Here is a 16,336-nt window from a genome sequence, read left to right on the forward strand (position 1 = left end):
CAGAGAGTTCAGACAAGCTGAGTGAAGACAGTCTTCATCTCAAATATGGATCATCAAAAAATATGGATCCTAAAAGAAAACAGATACTGGTCGAACTGCTAAATGACTGTTTTGCATCTGCCTCTACCCCAGAAAGGATACTTTTGCTGAAAATTATGGTTGCTCTGTACTGAACATCATCATTAATATTCCAATGCATAATCAGTCTCCTTAAAATAGATTAGGAGAGCTCGAAATTGTGACAATACTAGGTCAAGTTAATATTCAGCCAAGACTGGATAAATAATTAAAATAACGTGCTCCATGGGCCCTCTGTCCACATCATTGTTTGTTCAATAAAATCAGGGATACTTCCATTAGTTTGAAAGCTGGAGAAAGGAATTTATTTACTCTGCTTTACAGCTTGACATCAGTCATCAGGAAAAATACTGGAAGGTGACACGAGAAGCCTCTAGTGATCACGGAGGCCAAACTGTGACAAAAACACTTAACTTGTGTGGTGAACTAGATATACCTGTCTGACTGCTCCTGTGGCTCCTTCCAAGACCCTGCTGACTACCCCTGTGGCTCCTCCCACAGACCCCTGTATAAAGGCGACTGTGGCCTGCTGCTCTCCCTCATTTTCCCCAGGATGTAGTGTTGTCCTTCAGTCAATAAAAGCCGATATCTCACTTCCTAAGTCTCGGCGTGAGTTATTGATGGTGCATCAATTTTATTGACTGAAAGTTACAACATGGAAACCGCTTTACGCCCAGAACGCCTAGACTTGGACCCCCGAGACCCGGGAGCAGCTCTTGCCTTTGAACACTGGCTGGTGTGCTTCCAATCGTACTTAGAGGAGGTTCGTGCCACCGATTCGGCTGTTCGGCACAAACTTCTCTTCTCGAGGGTCGCCCCAAAAGTTTATTCGTTCATCAGGGACATATCCACCTACGAGGAGGCGCTTGCCGCCCTCCGAAGACAGTACCTGCGGCCAGTAAATCCAGTTTATGCACGGCACCGCTTGGCCACGCGAAAACAGCGGCCTACGGAGTCGACTGCTGAATTTCTTCGCGAGTTACTGGTACTCGCGCGGGACTGTGACTGCAAAGCGCTCTCAGCGGAACAGCATAAGGAACTCTTGGTCCGAGACGCTTTTGTGACTGGGGTTCGGTCAGTGTGTATCCGCCAGCGGCTGCTGGAAAAAGCTGATCTTACCTTACGCTCTGCGATAGAGACGGCCAGTTCGATAGAGGCTGCGCAACTGTACGCCGAAGAAGTCCAACCGAGCCATTCCCCGGTTCCGAGCGAATTCGCCAACGCCGCAGCCAGTCGCGGTATCTCAAACCCCACGAATTCGCCAGGTATGAGACTCTGTTACTTTTGTGGGCTTCGGAAACATGCACGAGAACTCTGTCCGGCGCGCGAAGCGACTTGTTCCCGCTGTGGGAAGAAGGGCCATTTCGCCAAGGTCTGTAAATCTAAACCGCGCCCGGGGTCGAGCAGCGCCGCGTCTGAGACCTGGGGGCCGCCATTTTGCATGACCAGATGTGGACAGCCATCTTTACCGGCGTCACCTGGCCCCGCCCCTACCTACCCGTGTGCGACCTGGGAGCCGCCCTCTTGCATGCCCGGATGTGAGCGGCCATCTTTGCCGGCGTCACCAGGCCCCGCCCCCGCCTCGCCATCTTGCATGCCCGGATGTGAGCGGCCATCTTTGCCGGCGTCACCAGGCCCCGCCCTCGACACGCCCAGTTCAACGCTGGCTTCCGTGACCCTCGATCAAAGCGCCCCGCACCAGCTCGCAAGGTCGATGATGGACATCCTGGTGGAGGGGCACAGGACTCGCTGCCTGTTTGACACAGGCAGCACTGAGAGTTTTATTGACCCGGCCACAGTGAAACGCTGCGGACTCGTGACACGGCCGGTCCGTCGGAAGATCACCTTGGCTTCAGGGTCGCATTCCACAGACATCCGGGTGGGTTGTGTAGCGACATTGGTGGTGCAGGGCACAGAGTATCGGAACTTTGCGTTCCTGGTCATGCCTCGACTGTGCGCACCTGTGCTATTGGGGCTGGACTTCCAGAGCCATCTCAAAAGTGTGACTATGGCATATGACGGGCCCCTCCCACCACTCACTGTCAGGAATCCTCAGTTTGGTGGGACTTCGCCATATACTCCGTTACCACACGCACATACACCCCGAACCCCACATCCCGCCCAGCACCATGCCGATAGCTGTGCTGCTGACACTATTTGCAACCTCTCCACCCTCAAGATCCCTCCCCCATCGCTGTTCACCAACCTGACCCCCGACTGTAAACCTGTGGCAACTAAAAGTAGGAGGTACAGTGCGGGGGACAGGGCCTTTATTCATTCAGAGGTGCAGCGGCTGCTCAGGGAGGGGATCATTGAGCCAAGCACAAGCCCATGGCGGAGGACCGCCCCTACACCGCCTTCGAGGCGGGTGGCAGGCTCTATCACTTTCTGCGCGTCCCATTTGGTGTCACAAATGGGGTCTCAGTCTTCCAGAGGGAGATGGACCGGATGGTGGACCAGTACAAACTGACGGCCACATTTCCCTATCTAGATAACATCACCATCTGTGGTCGCGACTGGTCGGACCATGACGCCAACCTCCAACGTTTTTTCCAGGTGGCCGATGCTTTGAACCTCACTTCACCTCATTCGGTCCTGAGGGACCGAATTAGGGAACTGGAGCTGCAGCTCGATGACCTTCGCCTGGTCAGGGAGAGTGAGGAGGTGATAGAGAGGAGTTACAGGCAGGTGGTCACTCCGGGGCCACGGGAGGCAGATAGGTGGGTCACGATCAGGAAGGGGAAGGGGCAGGTACTAGAGAGTACCCCAGTGGCTGTACCCCTTGACAATAAGTACTCATGTTTGAGTACTGTTGGGGGGGACAGCCTACCTGGAGGAAGTGACAGTGGCCGGGCCTCCAGCACAGAGGACGGCCCTGTAGCTCAGAAGAGTAGGGATAGAAGAAAGAGGACCATAGTAATAGGGGACTCGATAGTCAGGGGTTCAGACAGGCGGTTCTGTGGAGGTGATCGGGAGTCCCGGATGGTTGTTTGCCTCCCTGGTGCCAGGGTCCGGGACGTTTCTGATCGCGTCCAAGATATCCTGAAGTGGGAGGGTGAGGAGCCAGAGGTCGTGGTACATGTAGGTACCAATGACATAGGTAGGAAAGGGGAAGAGGTCCTGAAACGAGAGTATAGGGAGTTAGGAAGGCAGTTAAGAAGAAGGACCGCAAAGGTAGTAATCTCGGGATTACTGCCTGTACCACGCGACAGTGAGAGTAGGAATGGAATTAGGTGGAGGATGAATGCGTGGTTGAGGGATTGGAGCAGGGGGCAGGGATTCAAGTTTCTGGATCATTGGGACCTCTTCTGGGGCAGGCGTGACCTGTTCAAGAAGGACGGGTTACACTTGAATCCTGGGGGGACCAATATCCTAGCGGGGAGGTTTGCTAGGGCTACGGGGCAGACTTTAAACTAGTAAGATGGGGGGGCGGAAATCAATTTGAGGAAACTATGGGAGAGGAGGATAGTTCACCAGTAGAGCAAGTAAGTAGACCGTGTGTGAGGGAGGACAGGCAGGTGATGGAGGAGGGATGCGCTCAGCCCGAAGTTGTAGGGGAGAAGAAAGAAAAGGATAATAAATTTGAATGCATTGCTAGGGATGAAAAGAGAGGAGGAGGTGGAGAGTATCTTAAATGTATCTATTTTAATGCTAGGAGCATTGTAAGAAAGGTGGATGAGCTTAAAGTGTGGATTGATACATGGAATTATGATGTTGTAGCTATTAGTGAAACATGGTTGCAGGAAGGGTGTGATTGGCAACTAAATATTCCTGGATTTAGTTGCTTCAGGTGTGATAGAGTAGGAGGGGCCAGAGGAGGAGGTGTTGCATTGCTTGTCCGAGAAAATCTTATGGCGGTGCTTTGGAAGGATAGATTACAGAGCTCCTCTAGGGAGGCTATTTGGGTGGAATTGAGGAATGGGAAAGGTGTAGTAACACTGATAGGAGTGTATTATAGGCCACCTAATGGGGAGCGTGAGTTGGAAGAGCAAATGTGTAAGGAGATAGCAGATATTTGTAGTAAACACAAGGTGGTGATTGTGGGAGATTTTAATTTTCCACACATAGATTGGGAAGCTCATTCTGTAAAAGGGCTGGATGGTTTAGAGTTTGTGAAATGTGTGCAGGATAGCTTTTTGCAACAATACATAGAAGTACCGACTAGAGATGGGGCAGTGTTGGATCTCCTGTTAGGGAATGCGATAGGTCAGCTGACAGATGTATGTGTTGGGGAGCACTTCGGGTCCAGTGATCACAATAGCATTAGCTTCAATATAATTATGGAGAAGGACAGGACTGGACCTAGAGTTGAGATTTTTGATTGGAGAAAGGCTAACTTTGAGGAGATGCGCAGGGATTTAGAGAGAGTGGAATGGGTCAAGTTGTTTTATGGGAAGGATGTAATAGAGAAATGGAGGTCATTTAAGGGTGAAATTATGAGGGTACAGAATCTTTATGTTCCTGTTCGGTTGAAAGGAAAGATTAAAGGTTTGAAAGCGCCATGGTTTTCAAGGGATATTAGAAACTTGGTTCGAAAAAAGAGGGATGTCTACAATAGATATAGGCAGCATGGAGTAAAGGAATTGCTCGAGGAATATAAAGAATGTAAAAGGAAACTTAAGAAAGAGATTAGAAAAGCTAAAAGAAGTTACGAGTTTGGTTTGGCAAATAAGGTGGAAGTAAATCCGAAAGGCTTCTACAGTTATATTAAAAGCAAGAGGATAGTGAGGGATAAAATTGGTCCCTTAGAGAATCAGGGTGGTCAGCTATGTGTGGAGCCGAGGGAGATGGGAGAGATTTTGAACGATTTCTTCTCTTCGGTATTCACTAAGGAGAAGGATATCGAATGGTGTAAGGTGTGGGAAACAAGTAAGGAAGTTATGGAACCTATGACAATTAAAGAGGTGGAAGTACTGGCGCTTTTAAGAAATTTAAAAGTGGATAAATCTCCGGGTCCTGACCGGATATTCCCCAGGACCTTGAGGGAAGTTTGTGTAGAGATAGCAGGAGCTCTGACGGAGATCTTTCAGATGTCATTAGAAACAGGGATTGTGCCGGAGGATTGGCGTATTGCTCATGTGGTTCCATTGTTTAAAAAGGGTTCTAGAAGTAAGCCTGGCAATTATAGACCTGTCAGTTTGACATCAGTGGTGGGTAAATTAATGGAAAGTATTCTTAGAGATAGTATTTATAATTATCTGGATAGACAGGATCTGATTAGGAGTAGCCAGCATGGATTTGTGCGTGGAAGGTCATGTTTGACAAACCTTATTGAGTTTTTTGAAGTAGTTACGAGGAATGTTGACGAGGGTAAGGCAGTGGATGTAGTCTATATGGACTTCAGCAAGGCCTTTGACAAAGTTCCACATGGAAGGTTAGTTAAGAAGGTTCAGTCGTTAGGTATTAGTGCTGGAGTAATAAAATGGATTCAACAGTGGCTAGATGGGAGATGCCAGAGAGTAGTGGTGGATAATTGTTTATCGGGATGGAGGCCGGTGACTAGCGGGGTGCCTCAGGGATCTGTTTTGGGCCCAATGTTGTTTGTAATATACATAAATGATCTGGATGATGGGGTGGTAAATTGGATTAGTAAGTATGCTGATGATACTAAGGTAGGAGGTGTTGTGGATAATGAGGTGGGTTTTCAAAGCTTGCAGGGAGATTTATGCCGGTTAGAAGAATGGGCTGAACGTTGGCAGATGGAGTTTAATGCTGAGAAGTGTGAGGTTCTACATTTTGGCAGGAATAATCCAAATAGAACATACAGGGTAAATGGTAGGGCATTGAGGAATGCAGTGGAACAGAGAGATCTAGGAATAACAGTGCATAGTTCCCTGAAGGTGGAGTCTCATGTAGATAGGGTGGTGAAGAAGGCTTTTGGAACGCTGGCCTTTATAAATCAGAGCATTGAGTACAGAAGTTGGGATGTAATGTTAAAATTGTACAAGGCATTGGTAAGGCCAAATTTGGAATATTGTGTACAGTTCTGGTCACCGAATTATAGGAAAGATATCAATAAATTAGAGAGAGTGCAGAGACGATTTACTAGGATGTTACCAGGGTTTCAGCACTTAAGTTACAGAGAAAGGTTGAACAAGTTAGGTCTCTATTCATTGGAGCGTAGAAGGTTGAGGGGGGATTTGATCGAGGTATTTAAAATGTTGAGAGGGATAGATAGAGTTGACGTGAATAGGCTGTTTCCATTGAGAGTAGGGGAGATTCAAACGAGAGGACATGATTTGAGAGTTAGGGGGCAAAAGTTTAAGGGAAACACGAGGGGGTATTTCTTTACTCAGAGAGTGATAGCTGTGTGGAATGAGCTTCCTGTAGAAGTAGTAGAGGCCAGATCAGTTGTGTCATTTAAGGTAAAATTGGATAGGTATATGGATAGGAAAGGAGTGGAGGGTTATGGGCTGAGTGCGGGTAGGTGGGACTAGGTGAGATTAAGAGTTCGGCACGGACTAGGAGGGCCGGAATGGCCTGTTTCCGTGCTGTGATTGTTATATGGTTATATGGTTATATAACAAGGACAAGTGTGTGTTCAGAACCACACGGCTCGCTATCCTTGGGTATGTCGTGGAGAACGGGGTCATTGGCCCTGACCCCGACCGTATGCGCCCCCTGTTAGAACTCCCTCTTCCCACTACTCTCAAGGCCCTCCGGCGGTGCCTGGGGTTTTTTTCCTATTACGCCCAATGGGTTCCCCATTACGCAGACAAGGCCCGCCCCCTGGTCAAGTCTACCACCTTTCCCCTCTCTGCCGAGGCCCGCGCGGCCTTCAGCTGCATTAAAGGGGACATTGCCAAAGCAACGATGCATGCGGTAGACGAGACCATTCCCTTCCAAGTAGAGAGTGACGCCTCTGACGTCGCGCTGGCTGCTACCCTCAATCAAGAAGGCAGGCCAGTGGCGTTTTTTTCTCGTACCCTTCAAGGCTCTGAACTTCGGCACTCCACGGTGGAGAAAGAAGCCCAAGCCATAGTGGAAGCTATTCGGCACTGGAGGCACTATCTCGCCGGCAGAAGGTTCACCTTGCTGACCGACCAGCGCTCGGTTGCGTTCATGTTCAGCAGCCAACAGCGGGGCAAAATCAAAAATGATAAAATTTTGCGATGGAGAATAGAACTCTCCACCTATACTTACGATATCCTGTACCGGCCTGGCAGGCTCAATGAACCGTCTGATGCCCTATCCCGGGGACCGTGTGCTAGTGCCCAGCTCGACCAGCTGTATGCCCTTCATGCCCAACTTTGCCACCCGGGGGTCACCCGGTTTTATCACTTCATTAAAGCCCGGAACCTGCCATACTCCCTGGAGGACATCAGGACGATGACCAGGGACTGCCAGATCTGCGCTGAGTGCAAACCGCACTTCTACCGTCCTGACACTGCGCAGCTTGTCAAGGCCACCCGCCCTTTTGAGCGACTGAGTATTGACTTTAAGGGCCCCCTTCCCTCCACCGACCGCAATGTCTACTTTCTTAGTATTATTGACGAGTACTCGCGATTCCCCTTTGCCGTTCCCTGCCCCGACACTACTACCACGTCGGTCATCAAAGTCCTGCGCCAGCTCTTCACACTGTTCGGATATCCCTGCTATGTCCACAGTGATAGAGGGTCCTCCTTTATGAGTGACGAGTTGCGCCGGTTCCTGCTTGCTAGGGGCATAGCTACTAGTCGCACCACGAGTTATAATCCCCGGGGGAATGGCCAGGTGGAGAGGGAGAATGCCACAGTGTGGAAGGCCATACTTTTAGCCCTTAAGTCACAAGGGTTGCCGGTCTCCCGATGGCAGGAGGTCCTCCCTGAGGCACTCCACTCTATCCGCTCCCTGTTGTGTACGTCCACTAATGCCACCCCTCACGAACGCTTATTCTCTTTTCCCAGGAAGTCTGTCACTGGGACCACCCTGCCAATTTGGCTGACGTCCCCGGGGCCAGTGCTGCTGCGTAAACATGCGAGGAGTAATAAGTACTCACCACTGGTCGAGAAGGTTCACCTCCTGCATGCTAATCCCCAGTATGCCTACGTGGTCTTGCCTGATGGGCGGGAGGACACGGTCTCTGTCCGCGACCTGGCGCCCGCCGGAGCAGCAGACCACTACCCCGAGCACTCCACGGTAACTATGCACCCTGTACCCGAGGTGACTCCGCACGCCCCGTGCCCCACACAGACTCCGTATGCGTCTGTTCCAGGGCCCTCGCTCACACGCGAGGGGTCCCTGACACCTCCTGTTGGGACAGAATTAACCCACTCTCCGCCTTCGGAGCACACACCACCTCCGGCACCTGTGCCGTCATCACCTCCGGCTCCTGTGCAATTGCAGCCGGAGCTACGTAGATCGCAGCGAACGATTCGACCACCTGATCGACTTAACCTGTAAATATGCTTGGGAATTTTTTTAAACAAAGGGGGGGTGAATGTGGTGAACTAGATATACCTGTCTGACTGCTCCTGTGGCTCCTTCCAAGACCCTGCTGACTACCCCTGTGGCTCCTCCCACAGACCCCTGTATAAAGGCGACTGTGGCCTGCTGCTCTCCCCCAGGATGTAGTGTTGTCCTTCAGTCAATAAAAGCCGATATCTCACTTCCTAAGTCTCGGCGTGAGTTATTGATGGTGCATCAACTTGGATAAACACTGCATCATCCCCAAAGCAAAGTCAATAAAGGAAAACAAATCTCATTTGCAGGCCATAATACAGAAAGAGGGAGAAAGGAAAAACTTGAGTGTTGCTGTGCATGTATTGTTTAAAGTTCCCAACCAATATACAGCTAATATTTAAAAGGAAATGAGTTCTACTGTTTGATGCTGAACCTTCTATCATTTTAACACCAATGCAGGACAAACTAAATTTAGTGTCCAGTTTCCCCCCCAAAATGGTTAGTGATAGAATGCATCTCCTACTTTACAACCTAGAAGACTCTTCAGACTATCGATCCTATCTCTGCTCTCAGCACAATTCCATCATTCCCATTCCCCATGTATTTTCCATAATCTATTTTTTTGCGCATACTCATTAATTCCTGTCACCCAATTACACTTAATTCATCCCAGCATGATGTTCGAGTGAAGGAAGAATGAAGCAGAGGCTAACCTGTTGAGGTGCAGATAAAGGGCCTTGTCTGAGCCTGAGAGTGATTGAGAGAGGGAAAGGGGCAAAACTCAGAAATGACCATAAAGGGAAGATAAAATGAAACCTTATCCATCCTAGGTATAAACCAAATGCTGCTCCTTTCAGTGCAAACAGAGGCTCAGTTTGACTCATGGTCATTCTCCAGCCTCCAACTTGCAGCAGTATTTATATCTTTGCTCCCTCTAACCCGTCCTCCATGCGTCTCCAAGTCCTCCTCAAATAAACAGCATTTTTCTTTTGTATTATTCAAAAATATTAGTATTTCATTGTTATTATACAGTGAGTTTCAAAGCACAATTACCTAAGGAGCTTTCAATATAATCCTGCAAATTAATCCCGACTAATATCTTTAATCATAATTTTTAATCATCAAAGCTGAGCCACATTGTGTTAGAGAGGAGCTCTTCAAAGTAAATTGATTATCAAAGTATACCTATGTTTCCATATACAACCCAGAGATTTGCTTTCTTGTAGGCATACACAGTAAATTAGGAGCAGCAGCTTAGGAGGATGGCGACTCCTTTGTTTGCATCTTCAGAAACAGCTCTATTTCTGTCTTTAATATTTCTATTTTTCCCTTTCAGGGTTCTTTTCAAGACCCTGACCCAGAGTTGCATGCTGACTATGTGGGAATGGGACCCGCTCTCAGGGTTTCAAGACTGGCCATTATTCAGCACGCCAAGGGATCCACCTAAGAGTTCAGCTCGCCTTCGGAGGGCCGAGATCTCATGGCTGTGGAGGCGGGCGGATCGGAGGTTGGTGTCCGGGAAGGAGATCGGTGTGTCATGTGAGATGGGAGATTTAAGGCTGTGTGCCCAGAGTCTCAAGTTCTTTGGGCACAGAGCTTGGGAAAAAAAAGCGACACAATGGACCTTTAACATCATAAACCAGCGAGTTGTTTGCTATGTCTCCCCTCTCACTGTGAAACCGAGACTTCTCTTTCTCCCTTATGAGAGAGAGAGAGAGAGAGAGAGAGAGAGAGAGAGATCGAATACTGGGTGAACGAGTAGTCTTTGGCATACTGCAAGTCTGTGTCTTTGCTGTTGCTCTGCACACACTTGAGTACTTGGTGGTGGGTGCAGATGCTTTTTTTTGCCAGTGGGGGGTGGGGGGTGGGATCATTGCTTGCTGCTGCTTACGCGCGGGAACGAGGAAAGACTTTGGGGTTCTAACATTTAACTGTCATTCATTCTTTGGGGCACTCCTCTGTTTTCATGGATGGTTAAGAAGAAAATGCATTTTAGGATGTATATTGTATAGATCTCTCCGACATTAAATGTACCTTTGAAACATTAAATCCAAGAAACAAAATTGAGTCAATGAAAGACCGCACTAACAGGACGGACAAACAACCGATCTGCAAAAGACAACAAACTGTGCAAATACAAAATGAAAGAAAAAAATCATAATAAATAAATAACAATAAACAAGGAAAGGTCCTTGAAAGTGAGCCCATAGGTTGTAGGAATAGTTCAATAACAGGGCAAGTGAAGCTGAATGAAGTTAACCCCTTATGTTCTTCCTGATGGCAGCAGTGGGAAGAGAGCATGATCAGGGAGGTAGGGTTACTTAATGGATGCGGCTTTCCTGCAACATCGCTGCGTGTAGATATGCTCAATGGAGAAGAGGGCTTGAGCGTATCCACTCCTTTTTGTTGGATTTTCTGTCTGAAGGCATTGGTGTTTTTATACCAGGCTGTGATGCGTCATGTCAATATACTCTATACTCTACATCTATAAAACTTCGACAAACTTTTATACATCTTGTCGAATCTTCATAAACTCCTAAAGAAGTAGAGGTGCTGCTGTGCTTTCTTTGTAATTACACTTACGTGACAGGCCCAGGACAGATCCTCTGAAATGATAATACGGAGAAATTTAAAGTGGCTGACGTTACTTACCTCTGATCCCCCAATGGACCTCTGGTTTCATTGTCCTGAAGTCAACAAGCAGCTACTTGGTCTTGTTGACATTGAGTGAGAGACTGTTGTTATGGCACCACTCAGTCAGATTTTCAATCTCCCTCCTATATGTTAATTCGTCACACCTTTAATTCAGCTAACAACAGTGGTTTCATCAGCAAACTTAGATACGGTACTGGAGCTGTGCTTAGTATAAGTGTAAGGCAAGTAGAGTGGGGGGGGGGGGCTAAGCCTTGTGGTGTGCCTGTGATGCTAGAGATCATGGAGGAGATGTTGTTGCCAATTGGAACTGACCTGTGTCTGCAAGTGAGGAAATCCAGGATCCAATTGCACAAGGAGGTATTGAGGCCAAGTTCATGGAGCTTATTGATTAGTTTTGAGGGAGTGACGTATTGAATTTATGGAAAATGTTATTTATTTGGACTTACTTTAGAAAATGGGGCTCATCAGCCATGGTTGGCAGCTCACCTAGGAGAAGAAAAACTCTGATTTCAAACCTCCCCTGCCTTGTGGCTACACCCACTCACAGAGAAGGCTTTAGGAGTAAACCCCAAGGAAATATCCGAACTGGAGTTCCTAACACAGACCTTCATTGAGTTTAACACTGACTGGTAACTGCTGTGATGCCGCTGATACCAAACTATAGCAGTCTTTGCCGTTCCTTTGGATTCATCTGCTGCACGGGCAACAGCTTGCCCTCCATTTCACACTTTAACGGCTTGTATATTGACTGGTGGCGACAACACAGGCAGCTGGGATGCAACCTTCATGGCTGACCTCACCCAACAGAGGGCTTCATACCTTAGAAAATAGCTACCTTCAGAGATCTTCATTAAATAGTTTATCTATATCCATTAAATCATAGTGAAGAGGGAAGATGTAAATAACACAAAGTCAATAATAAACTACAAAATTACAGAAGACAAAGGGTCTTGGCACAAAACATCAATTGTTTAATCCTCTCCAAAGATGCTGCATGACCTGCTGAGTTCCTTCAGGATTTGGTGTGTGTTACTCAGCATACAACAATTATTCCTTCCATTGGGCAGTATGTTAGTGTAGTGGTTAACGCAATCACTGATCAGGGCTCGATTCCCACCGCTGTCTGTAAGGAGTTTGTACATTCTCCCTGTGGCCACATGGGTTTCCTACAGCTGCTCCAGTTTCCTCCCACATTGAAAAGACATATGGTTAGGATCAGCAATAGGAGGTTGTGGGCATGCTATGTTAGGACTGGAAGAGTGGCAGTACTTGCAGGTTGCCCCCAGCACATTGCTCACCGACTTGATTCGACACAAACACATTTCAATCTATATTTCAATGTTTTGATGTACATGTGACAAATAAAGCCAACCTTTATAAGTTGCTAGCCCTCCAGACTATCATTGTTATGGTAGAGCTATCACATTAGTCCCATTTTACCCACCCCCCCCCCAATTTCTTTCTCATAACTCCTATAAATATTTTCCCTTGAAGTATTTTGTTTAGCAGATTTTCAGGCTATGGGTCTTGCTGGCAAGGCCAGCATATATTTCCCATTCATTACTGGCCTTGTAACAGTTGTGGTGAGCTGGCTTCTTAACCTTTCTAGTGAAGTAACTCACAGCGCTGTTGGTTCGAAAGTTACAAGATTTAAATCCAGAGACAGTGAAGGACCAGCAATATACATGCATTCCCAAATCAGGATGGTGTGCAATTTGAAGAGAGATCGCAGATGGTGCCTAATGCCCAATGGGATAGTGGTCATGAGCTTGAGTGACTTTTGTGTGATTTTATTTTACTGATATCTCATGTGTGCTTACTATCTTGCATGTGCTATGTATGACTGTTGGTACAGTGTTTTGCACCTTGGTCCCAGTGTAACACCGTTTCACTTGGTGGTTGATTGGCAATTAAACTTGAATTGAGAGTAGCTGTCAGGGTAGCCAAGCTGCATAACTGCAGTACATATTTTGTAGATGATACGCACCATAAACGCTGGTGGAGAAAACTATCATTGAGGGTAATTGGATGTGGTATGAATCAGACAAGCTGGGTTTTTTTCCCCCCTGTATTTAGTTGAGCATTTTGATTGTTGAAGGTGCTGCACTCATCCAGGCAAATGGAAATTACTCTACCACTCTCCTGACTTATGACTTGAAGATAGTGGAAAGGCCTTGCGGTTTCACAAGTCATAGGGTGCAGAACCCGAGGCCGCTGACCAGATCTTGCAGCAATGGTATCAATATAGCTGGTCCAGTTGCAGTCCGGCTGATGGTGACCGCAAGGATATTGACGGAGAGGGATTAAGTGATGGTACATCATTGAATGCTGTGGGGAAGGTTGTTAAACTCTCTTGCTGGACATGGCCATTGTTTGGCAGGTTGGCACAGAGTAACAGTGTTCATCAGCTGATAATTGAATGTGGTTTAGACCTTGCTGCATCCAAGAATTTGCCCAGACATTGACCTATATTTAATACTATTTGCAATTTTAAAACCTTCCCTCTTGACCTTACGATAGAAGCAATGTCAGGTGCAGTAGCTGAAAATGTCCGGGCCCAGGACAGTACACCAGGGAAGTTGTGCAGTGACATCCTGGGACTGAAAATGATGATCTTCAACAGACATAGCCACTTCTCTCTATACAAGGTATGATGTGACTTCAATGCTTGATTTCAGGTTTTATTAAGGTTATTTTAAGTCAAATGCTACCTTAATATCAAAACAATCATTCTTACCTCACTTCTGCAATCCAGCATAGCTCCCACGACTTTGTACTTTTAAAAATAGCATTCTCTACCTACCCTAATACCACGGAATACTTGTGGAAAGATGCACAACTCCCTGCACCACAGTGCCACCACCCCATCCCATACTCCCGGTCTCTTGGTACCAAAACATTTTCGCTAAAACTGTAAAACAGTTCCATTTACTACATATTATCTCTTCTCATTCTATGAGAATGAACAATACAGGAACCTGAAGATCCACACTCAATGTTGTAGGAACAGGTTTTTCCCCTCCATCATCAGACTTCTGAATGGTCCATTCTGATTTCACACCTTTTATTTATTTATGAGATTTATAGCAATTTTATGTCTTGTACTGTACTGCTGCACAAAACAATAAAGTTCAGGACAAATATCAGTGATAATAATCGGATTCAGTGTTAAATTCCACATTTCTACCTAATTCACTGGTCTATCCTCCCTGCTGTTTAATTCATGTGTGTTCCTTATCTGCAAGCATTGATATCATATCTCTATATGAAGTCTAGGTTATCAATGTTTATCAAGAATAGTGGTCCCATTATTGATCACTGGGAAACCATGTTACTCTTTCTTCCTATTTGAAAAGTTACAACTCAGTACCATTCTGTTTTTAGTCCATTAGCCAAATTTTACACCAACATTGAGGATATCCTTCCAACTGCTCATAAATCTATTGTCAGGACAACTGTGAATTGGTTTTCAGAGTCCATCTACACTCATCAACCTTTTCCATTGGTTTCAAGATTTCACATGTTGCCTAGCACAATTATTCTTTAATAAGTTTTTAACTATTTTCAGTTGCCCATAGTTTCTCAAATACAAATCTATTTTGTCCCAGATCATTCTTAACAGTGTCCCAATGTAGATAACTGCCCAGTGATTGCTTATGTGGAATAGGATCAAGTACAGAAGCATAACACACAATGGATGTCATCAGAACCACAATAGCCATTGCAGAGCTAACTCACTAATCCAACTGTCCTACTCCTTACCCATAGACACATAATGCTCTTCCTTTAAATACTTGTTGAATCCTCTTTTAAGTACAGTAGTTGACAGTGTGTTGCCACTTTATCCAGAGCACAACTAACTACATTAGAAAGATGCTTCACTATGATGCTATATCTATACCAAACCTTTACAAAAGGTGGGGATAAAAACAAAGTGAATTAACTTTAAATTAAAGGATATATTTACCTGTGATGTAGATTTTGGTTTCAAACCGAAAAATATGGCAACCGTATTATTTTCCTTTGATTCGAAGAAAGCATCATAATCCTAGAATCAAACCGAAAAAGTGTGAATACCTATAGCAACAACACACAAAATGTTGAAGCAATGCAAGAGTACCTACAGTTCAACATTTTTAATAGACCATTGCATTTGAGAAGAAGGAAAGAATAGCAAAAGGTAGATGGGATTATTTCTCATACATACTTCAAAGTTCAATGTAATTTACTATCAAAATACATATACGTTATACAACATTTAGATTCATCTCCAAACAGGCAGCCAAAAAACAAGAAAACTGGAAAAACCCAGAAAAGAAAAAGAAGACCATCGAACACCCAGTGCGCAGAGAGCAAAAAAACAAATCGTGCAAACAACAGAAGAAAGCAAATGGCATTCAGAGTAAAAACGAGTCCATAGGCACGAAGCCCGCAGCAGACAGAGCAGTCCGGGGCATCACAGTTCAGCGCAGAGCCGAGTAAACATCACAGAACAATGAGCAGAACTGGCCTGACCCTCACCTCTTGTCCCGACACCCTGTCTTTTCAATCCATCTGGATCTACGGTTAAATGATCCAAACATCTGGTTGTTCCTTGCACTGTCACAATGATATGCCCCTTGCCTGGACCCTGCCACCACGTTTCAGCCCGTACCTGACCTTTCCAAATCGGCCTGGCACTTAGACCAATCAAACCTCACTCTCAGTTTAAGTGGATGGTTGATCAATCTAAGCACATAGAGATTGAGGCCTTTTGACCAACGGCCTATGCCAGCTCTCAGACTAATCCCATTCCAGGCGCTTACCGTATTCTCTCACTCATGTTTATTAACCGCCCCCCACCCCACCCCGACTCAAGCTATGGGGAATTTAAAGTAGGCAATTAAACTACCAATCAGCATATCTTTGGGATGTGCGGCACTAAGAGAAAACACACCCAGTCACTGAGACAACACGTGTACTTCACTCAGACGGTACCCAAGCTCAGGATCAGATTCATGCTGTGTGGCAGCCACACTCTCTAATGCTCTCCACTGTGCTCTCTAACCTTACACCAGGATGCATGGTTTGCTTGAAATTACTTCTAAAATAGACTTCATTGAAAATAAAATTACTATTGTCAAAGTTAATTATTTAAGTTATGCTGCTAATTATTAAGAAAGAATCGTAATTTCTGACAAAGGTGTACTTGGTAAGTGAGAGGCCTTCAAAAGTGAAACTT

The 16,336-nt window shown here is 46.2% G+C and overlaps 2 protein-coding genes across 3 annotated transcripts in view; one reads left to right on the forward strand and one right to left on the reverse strand.

Annotated features, from left to right (window-relative positions):
- sh3bgrl2 (SH3 domain binding glutamate-rich protein like 2) overlaps positions 1 to 16,336 on the reverse strand; it is a 108,721-nt gene that overhangs the window by 23,497 nt on the left and 68,888 nt on the right. For both annotated transcript variants that reach the window (XR_012100258.1, XM_073056435.1), the window contains exon 3: positions 15,083 to 15,163. Coding sequence is in view for 1 of the 2 variants with exons in the window: in XM_073056435.1 (XP_072912536.1) it covers positions 15,083 to 15,163 (81 nt within the window). In the remaining variant the exon portion in view is untranslated. The remainder of the gene's footprint in view (positions 1 to 15,082; positions 15,164 to 16,336) is intronic.
- Positions 7,106 to 13,422, forward strand: LOC140733766 (uncharacterized). The gene is made up of 3 exons (XM_073057517.1): positions 7,106 to 8,456; positions 9,797 to 9,999; positions 13,214 to 13,422. Exons 1-3 carry the CDS (start codon positions 7,141 to 7,143, stop codon positions 13,420 to 13,422), a joined length of 1,728 nt encoding a protein of 575 aa, XP_072913618.1. The 5' UTR covers positions 7,106 to 7,140.

Source organism: Hemitrygon akajei, chromosome 9, assembly GCF_048418815.1.
Source record: "Hemitrygon akajei chromosome 9, sHemAka1.3, whole genome shotgun sequence".
In the NCBI taxonomy this organism is placed as follows: Eukaryota; Metazoa; Chordata; class Chondrichthyes; order Myliobatiformes; family Dasyatidae; genus Hemitrygon; species Hemitrygon akajei.

What these genes read in the sequence shown, in the direction of transcription:
- LOC140733766 (XM_073057517.1), top strand. Translation starts at nt 7,141, where the DNA reads ATGTTCAGCAGCCAACAGCGGGGCAAAATCAAAAATGATAAAATTTTG. An exon ending in CCACCTGATCGACTTAACCT is followed by an intron (nt 8,457 to 9,796) that starts GTAAATATGCTT and finishes TTTCCCTTTCAG; the next exon opens with GGTTCTTTTCAAGACCCTGA. An exon ending in GAAGGAGATCGGTGTGTCAT is followed by an intron (nt 10,000 to 13,213) that starts GTGAGATGGGAG and finishes TGATTGTTGAAG; the next exon opens with GTGCTGCACTCATCCAGGCA.